At 56.7% G+C, this 7,993-nt stretch overlaps 1 protein-coding gene across 1 annotated transcript in view; it reads left to right on the top strand.

Moving 5' to 3' along the window:
- The first annotated feature begins 1,293 nt into the window (after positions 1-1,293).
- Positions 1,294-7,993, top strand: part of SQSTM1 (sequestosome 1) — a 9,262-nt gene continuing 2,562 nt past the window's right edge. The window contains exons 1-4 of the mRNA XM_011227362.3: positions 1,294-1,496; positions 2,035-2,264; positions 2,382-2,523; positions 3,232-3,312. Of these exons, the coding sequence (XP_011225664.1) occupies positions 1,448-1,496; positions 2,035-2,264; positions 2,382-2,523; positions 3,232-3,312 (502 nt within the window). The 5' untranslated portion in view covers positions 1,294-1,447. The remainder of the gene's footprint in view (positions 1,497-2,034; positions 2,265-2,381; positions 2,524-3,231; positions 3,313-7,993) is intronic.

The following is a 7,993-nucleotide window of genomic DNA, read 5'->3' as shown; positions in this document are numbered from 1 at the left end:
GGCCGACCAGCGCGCGAGGGGGCGGGGGGGGTTGCGTTCCGGGTGGCGCGGCCCGGCCGGCGAGCCCGAGGTGGCGGCGGGGGAGAAGTGGTCAGGACCGACCCCGGAGCGCCCGAGGCCGGCCCGAGTGCGTCCGTCCCCCCGCCGGCAGTGGACAGAGGGGCACAGTCAGGACGTTGTGCAGCAGCGTCGGCGGAGGGACGGGAGCCCAGGAACGCGCTCGGTTCTTGCTGCGCTGGTGTGGGGGTAGGGGGGGGAGCCGGTCGGGGCCGGGAGGGAGGCGGGCAGCCAAGGCCGGCCCCTGGGAGGGGCAGTGCCGGGCCCTCCCTGCGGAGCGCTGCCAGCTGGTCAGACCCGTTCCTGGTTTGTTTGTTTTTGTGACAACTTTATGGAGCTATAATCCGCTTCCCGTGTAATTCACCCATTCAGCCTGAACAGTTCAGAGCGACTTGTGCACCCATCCTCGCAGTTTCAGAACCTTTGCCTCATCTGAGAAAGGAACTAAGGCTTAGCCAAGATTTAGCTCTCATCCCCTTCCGCTCTAAGCGACCGCTCATCTTTTTCTCAGTGGATTTCCTTATTTTGGACATTTCCTATAAACATTGACCCGGAACCCTGCACTTTCCGGTTCTTTTGTACCCGGCTTCTTGTAGGCGGCATAACATTTTCAAGGTTTAGCGGTGTTGTAGCTTGTGTCTGGACTTCATTCCTTTTTGTGGTGAATAACGTTCCATTTTCTGGACATTCGGCGTTTTGCTTATCCACTTCTTGGTGGGTGTTGGGTTATCGCCTTTTGACGCTGCCCCTATTATGGTGGACGTTGCATCCGGTGGCCCGCAGAGCTGGCCCAGCCTGCAGGTGTAGGGGGTGGTTTGGCCTGCATGATGGGACTTTAACACCGTTTGCTAAATCTAAGTATCAGAGTAGTACAAATATTGTAGCTTCACTGGGGGGGTGGAAGCAGGCCCCCCGGCTTTTGGAGGGGCTGGGCCCCCAGGAGCCAGTCACAGGTGGGGATCTCCTATGGTTGAAGATGGGTCTCGGCCTGGTCAGAGGTGGATCGAGGCAGCATCTATGTAAGGGGCAGCTGGCTCAGAGGTGGAGCGACAGGTGGCCAGCTGTCACAGCAGCCGCCCCTGCACACACGCACATGCACGCATGCGCACACACGCTCTGTCTCCCGTGGGCTCCCAGGGCCCACCCCGGAGTGCTTACCTTCCAGGCAGTGTTACAGTGGACGGGCAGTCTGGCCTCAGCCCCACTGCCCACGGGCTCACACAGGTGTGTGTCAGTTCCTAGGCCTGCGGATGCCCCACTAGCACCGGCCTCCACCCTTCTCAGCAGCTTGTATCTGACCGAGAAGCCTCGGGTGCTCACGTGCTGTCTTGTCCACAACCTAGATGAGGACGGAGACTTGGTGGCCTTTTCCAGTGACGAGGAACTGCGCATGGCAATGTCCTACGTGAAGGATGACATCTTCCGGATTTACATCAAAGGTAAGGGTCTGTCCTGGGTGCTGCCTGAAGCTGGGTGCTTCTTGCGGAGTAAAACCTGCTTGAGGCTATTGAGCAATCCCCTCCGAGGAGCGGGGAAGAACCTTGGGTTGTTGAACACCGGACTTAATCATCTCTGTGCTTGGCTGCGAGAGGAGTCCCACAAGGGGTGGGGCCTAGGGATCTCTGGGTTCACTCTTGATTATGCCCTGGCCAAGTGCCGTGGGCTGGGGGCAGCTTTCGGGATGCAGTGGGGTTATTTTAATGGGGTGGGGGGCAAGGCCACAGGCCACAGCTATGCAGACATAGTTCCCTGCCGCTTCTCACTTGCCTGGGCCACATGTACTGGGTACCAGGCACAGGGACTGGGATCCTCCTGGCAGGTTCTTGGGTCCCCTTGTTGCGGTCACTCGAACAGCTGGGTTGCACACGGACTCCATGTCTGGAGAGCAAGGCCAGGGGCCGCTGACTGAAAGCCCCACAGTAGTGACGAGTGGGAACTGTGGGGGTCCCACCTCGTGGCTCTCTGTCCTTCCTGCAGAGAAGAAGGAGTGTCGGCGGGACCACCGCCCCCCGTGTGCCCAGGAGGCACCCCGCGGCCTGGTGCACCCCAACGTGATCTGTGACGGTTGCAATGGGCCAGTGGTAGGGACCCGCTACAAGTGCAGCGTGTGCCCGGACTACGACCTGTGCGCTGCCTGCGAGGGGAAGGGCCTGCACCGGGAGCACAGCAAGCTTGTCTTCCCAGCCGCCTTCGGGCCCTTTTCTGAGGTGAGCGGGGCTCCCTCGCAGGCTGGGGTGCACACACGGGCACGGAGGGGCTGGGGTCAGGGACGAAGGAGCCCCCTGCCCGGGTGTTACTCCGCCCCTCTGCTCGCTCCTCCTCAGGGCTTCTCTCACAGCCGCTGGCTCCGGAAGCTGAAACACGGGCACTTCGGGTGGCCCGGCTGGGAGATGGGCCCGCCGGGGAACTGGAGCCCGCGTCCTCCCCGAGCAGGGGACGCCCGCCCTGGCCCTGCAGCAGAATCAGGTAAGGGCGCTTCACGGCCGTTCGGGATGCTTAGTCCTCACAAAACCTACAAAGTGGGGAACATCATCTTCATTTCACACACAGGGAAACGGGGGCACCTGAGTGCCCAAGGCCACTAATTCACCTGCACTAAACCGAAGGTTGGCCCAGGTGTGGCTCAGCCCTGAGCTCCCCACCCCCATCAAGACCCCCATCAAGGCTTTTTTTTTTTTTTTTTTTTTTTAAGTAAGCTCTATACCAAGCGTGGGGCTTGAACTCACGACCTTGAGCTCGAGTGCATGCTCTACTCACAGCCAGCCAGGTGCCCCTGCTCAAGTATTTTTAAACGTAGTCACCAAGTTAAACATAGAGCTTGTATTCCAGAATTCTGGATTCTGGTTTTTATTCTGATTTTATTAACTTACTGTCCTCTGATTTACCTCCTTGTTTGGAACAAAGGAGGGGGTGTGTGTTTGATTCTGTTGTGGTTTGAGCTAGAGCGTGGTTGGTACTGTATACCGCGGGTAGCGAATCCCCCACGGGCTTCCGAGCACCGGGGGCACTGAGGGCCCAGAGCGGGAGAGAGTGCGGGAAGGCTGCCGGGACAAGACTCTCGGGGATGCAGGGCCCCTGTGAGGAAGGTGTTAGGATCGTCACAGGTGTCAAAGTCATTGAGAAACCTGCTTTGAATTGAACATTTTTCGTTTTTTGGTTTTTTGTTTCTTGAAGCTGCTGGCCCGTCGGAGGATCCCAGTGTGAATTTCCTCAAGAACGTAGGGGAGAGTGTGGCGGCTGCCCTGAGCCCTCTGGGTAAGTGGCGGCCTCTGTCCTTCGAGAGCAGCAGCCTTTTGATCACTTGGTGAGGGGGCGGCTGGTGGGCAGCTTGCCCCCCCTGGTCACTGTGGAGGAATGGTGACTGTCCGTGCCCTTGGGGCCGGCCAGCAGTTGTCGCCTCACACCAGCCTTTGCTGTGCGCTGCGCCACCGGCCACTCAAGGTTGAATTCCCTGACACACTCTGGAGCTTTCCCCATGGAGTGAAGTGGGATCAGCGAGTGTTTCATTAGGACAATCCCAGTAGCTTCCGCTGCAGGGCTGGCTTGTCAGCTTCTGACTGTTCTTCACACAAAGGACAGTCTGCTTTCCCCCTGAACATGAGCCCTGGGGTTTACCCCAGGGCTTGGGGGAGTAGTTACCTCAGCGGCCGTTTCTCTCTTCCTCCCTTCTGTGTTTTGCAGCCCCAACCTTTCTGGGGGCTTCCTGCGTGCCCGGCTTGTGCCCGCGCTTGGGGAGCAGGGTGTGACAGAGGGTTTCCGGCAGCCTCTGGTCCGATGTGAGGTCTCTGGGTGGGTGGGTGGGTGGGTGAACTGCAGCGGGTACCCCCTCACGGTGGGACTGGCCCAAGGCTTTAGAAGGCGCCTGGTGTATGCGCCGGCCGAGATGGGGGGCGCTGCAGGCTGGGCCCCGTGGCAGTGGGTGTCCGCTACGAAGGTGACTTCTGGTTCAAGGTTACAGTGGATCCGTGATCGGACTAGAAGAGTGCTGAGCTTTGCGACTGCAGTGGCAGCAAGTGTCCGCTGTCTGAACGGATGCTGATGGGAAGGGGACGCAGGACCGTGCTCGCCTCCAACTTGAGACCCTTTCTGCTCCCACTCCTTCAGGCCGGGGCGAGGCTCAGCAGTGACCTCCTGGCATTGCTGTTCCGGGAAACAGCTCAGACTGCGTGCTGTGGTTTCGTGCTGGACTTAAAGGCTCTTGAGAGAAAGAAAAGAAAGAACTGGTGTTCTTAATGCCTTCTAGGAGGATAACAGTGGAGCGGTGATGAGGTTATAATCAGGAGATAAGCTAGTGTTAGAGCCCGGCTGCCGCTCAAGGTGCCGTGATGGGAGCACGAGGCTGTGCAGAGTTCTGAGAGCTGGTCCTCTAAGGGGTTGTGATGTAGGGGCAACGGGAGGCTTCTCTCTGGAAGTTGGGAAACGGACAGTGGTTCTCAAGGCTGGCTCAGCCTCAGAATCACCATCACGGTTCTTTTGCTATCAATTTTGGTGTATGGAGACTTCACTAAAATTCTTCTGAAGAACAAAGTCCTTCACTAAAAGAACAAACCAGACAAGCTGGGAAGTCTCAAACCCAAGTCTGGGTTCAGGTAGGGAACCTTGGAACAGGGCAGAGTCCCAGGTCCACCTTCTGGATTCTGGTAAATTGGTTTTGGGTTGGGCCTGGGATCTGTGTGTTTTGAAGGCTTGCCAGGGACTCTGGGTCCCACTTGCCCATCTGAGCCGGTGGCATGTTTCAGAACTTGACCTGTATTCCCCGCTCAGGACATAGGGGAATAATTTTGGAAGCACTCCGAGGCCTTGTAGGGTAAGGGTAAAGGCCTTCTCGGGTCTTTCAAAGTGGATGGAGTTGCTGTGTACCAACTGGGGAGGTGCGAGCTCTCCAAACAGCCAGGCAAGTTTCCGTAAACAGGTCTCTGAGTAGCTTCAGTTCAGAGCCACTTGAGGAATTGATTAAATTCTAGAGTTATGGGTATTTTCCTTTCTTAAGTGGAACTGACAGCTAGGATGACTCATGCTAAAGGCCTAGAAGGGACTGTTCCCAGAGCAGGGGCCCGGAGGGACAGCCAGTAATACCTCCCGGAGGGCGGACTGTGTGCAGTGACTCAGCCGTTTTAAAGCAAAACCCCCAAGACCTTGTTTGGTAGGCGTCCTGAGAACCCGCTGAGTGGGTCGGCCGCGGAGTCCTGGGACCGCTCCCAGCCCGAGTTTGTAGTCACTGACCTCTGGGACCCAAACCACAAGTCCTTTCCTTGTCCTAGGGTCTGCAGAAGATACCCCCCATCACAGGCTCCAGGGGAAGCAGGGCACAGCTGGTGGTATGGTCTGTAAGCCCCTAGGTCTCACTCAGGTTATCATCGGTTGGAGAAGCTTGGTGTTCTAGAATCTCTCTGGTTCATTGACAGAAGTCCTGTCATTCACCCACATAGAGGAGCGGGACAGTATATGTTTGCTTGAACCTTTCTTTCTTTCTTTTTTTTTTTTTTAAAGATTTATTCTTTAGAGGAAGTATGGGTGGGGGGAGGGACAGAGGGGGAGAGAATCTCAAGCAGACCCCACACTGAGCGCAGAGCCTGATGCTGGGCTTGATCTCACGACCCTGACATCATGACCTGAGTTGAAACCAAGAGTCAGAAGCTCAACCGACTGAGCCACCCGGGCGCCCCTGCTTGAACCTTTCATGATGGAAAGTTGGAGGGAGGATAGAAGGGGAAAAAGGACTTAAATATTGCAGATGGGGGACTGGTAGCTAAGCCTGCTTTTATCTGTTTGCTCCTCACACAAGAGGAATTAAACACAAGAGTATAAAGCAATGTGGACAAGGAAAAAGGGGAAAAAGTCTTAGAGGACAAGGTAAGAAGACCTTACACTTTGCACGGTGGGAAAGGCATAGGGGGTGGTGACCAGCAGCGAGGAGCCATCGGAAGCCGACGTGCCTGCACAGGGACCCTGGTGAGAGGCAGGATGGGTGGTCAGGAAGGGCAAGGGACGGGGTGGTTGAAGGCCACTCTTCAGGATCACACAGAGATCGCTGCCTGGTCAGCCCGAGGGTGGTCCTTGCCCACCCATGCACGACACCTGAGGCTTAGTTGCTGGAGCCTTTGACCCAGGGAGGCTTCAGCCATAGGGACACAGAGCGGGGTGAGGCAGCAGCCTGATGTCAGGCACGGTGAGGGGACAGTGGGTCTAGGAGGGGCTGGGGCGTCCCTGCTCAGGAGAGGCCCGACGTGCCAGAGCCGGGTCCTATGCTGCCACCCGGGATCCCGCTGCCTGGTCAGGCACCTGGCCACCCTGCAGAGGGAGACGGATGCGGGCCTTGGCCCCTCGCAGAGGGCCTCCTGGCAGCCTCCTCTTAGCACCTCGCTGGGATCAGAAGGCCACGATCACCAGCCGTTTGGGAACATCTCTGCTCAGGACAAGAAGGAACTTGGGGAAGGACTTTACAGGAAAGAGAAGGTCAACATTCTCCGTGAGATACAAAAAAGTATTTCCATCCTTGAAAAAAAGAACAGGATACCATAAAAATGATAAAACAGATTAAGATAAGAACAGATAAGAACTGATCAGGAACTTTTTTTTAGAAATTAAGAGAAATAGCCAGAATAAAGAAAACTTCAAAGAAGGCTTAGATTTTAAGGTCAATTTCAAGGAAATATTCCAAAAACAAAAGAGGCGAGAAGAGAGAAAAGGTGAGAAGATTCGAAGATTATTCCTGGAGGCCCAGGGTAGGACAAATAATAGGAATTCTAAGAAGAGAACAGACAAAGCTGAAGGAAGGAATTGAACAAAGATGCTAAGACCATCTGGACATGGAGGACATTAACCGCTGGGTTGATGGACTCCACGTGCCTTGGACAGTGACCAAGAAAGATCCCGCCCCAGAGCTTGTTGTCCTGTCCCAGAACCCTTCGGAGAAGGGGAGGCTCTGGAGATGCTCCAGGTTCCTGTGAGCTCGAGAGGTCAGCGGCCAGCTCTGGAAGACTGAGGATCGACCGGTGACTTCCGGAGTCTGAGCTGAAATGGTTTCTCAACCTGGAACTCTGTTCCCAGCCAAAACGGCCCCTGGTGGGGGCAGAGCAAAGCTGTTATGTAGTGGCGTTCACCGAAACTCTGAGCGATGTTTTCACTGCAAGTTTTTGAAAGGATGGGAAGGGGAGTTAAGCGTTGACCGAGAGTAGGAAGCCATGAAACTGAGCCATCAGAGAAAAGGCTGTGTGGGTTGAAAGCCATCTGTGGGGAGCGGGCTGTGTGTGTGGGGGGTCGGGAATCTTCGCTCGAGCCTTCTGGAACGGTTGGACTCTAAGCTGTGGGCATGTCGCTCTCAGGTAAATTAATTAGAAACAGCACCCGTGACTCTGCCCTCTGGGCATGTGTACCCGTGTGACCCGCTGGCGGGGGCTTCTAGCCTCGTGGGCCTCCTGCAAAGCCGAGCAGGACTCCTGTGTTTCCCATCTGCGCCCCCCGCCCCGACAAGCGTGAGGCTTGGTGTGGTCCTGGGCACCGTGGCTGCGGCTCTCTGGCCACATCTGGTGTGTGGCTCCCTGTTCCTAGCCTGCTGCCCACACAGGGTAAAACGGGGGCTCTTCGTGGGCTTTTTGCTCCAGAGCCGACCTGGGTGTTGGCTGAGATTAAAGTTTCATTAAGTTGGAAGAAAAGGAAGGGCCGGTAAGGTGGACAAGTCAGCAGACATTTTCTAGGAGCCGAAGTTGGGGGGCAGGATATGGGGAGCAATCAGCCCTTGGGATCCTGAAGGTCCAAGAGGAGCAGCCATCTGCCGTGTGGCTGGTGGGCTGGCCTTGTGGCCTGGTCCCGCACTGGCTGAGCGACTCCGGGGTCAGCAGCCGATGCTGCCGTCGTGCCCTGCTGTGCGTGGGGCCTGTGTGAGCCCATCGCCCCCCCACTATGCTGTGTCCCCCCCGCCCCCACCACGCTGTGC

The sequence above is a fragment of the Ailuropoda melanoleuca genome, chromosome 3, assembly GCF_002007445.2.
Source record: "Ailuropoda melanoleuca isolate Jingjing chromosome 3, ASM200744v2, whole genome shotgun sequence".
Taxonomy (NCBI): domain Eukaryota; kingdom Metazoa; phylum Chordata; class Mammalia; order Carnivora; family Ursidae; genus Ailuropoda; species Ailuropoda melanoleuca.
Note: the sequence above shows the minus strand (reverse complement) of the source record. Positions and strands in the feature narration are given on the sequence as shown.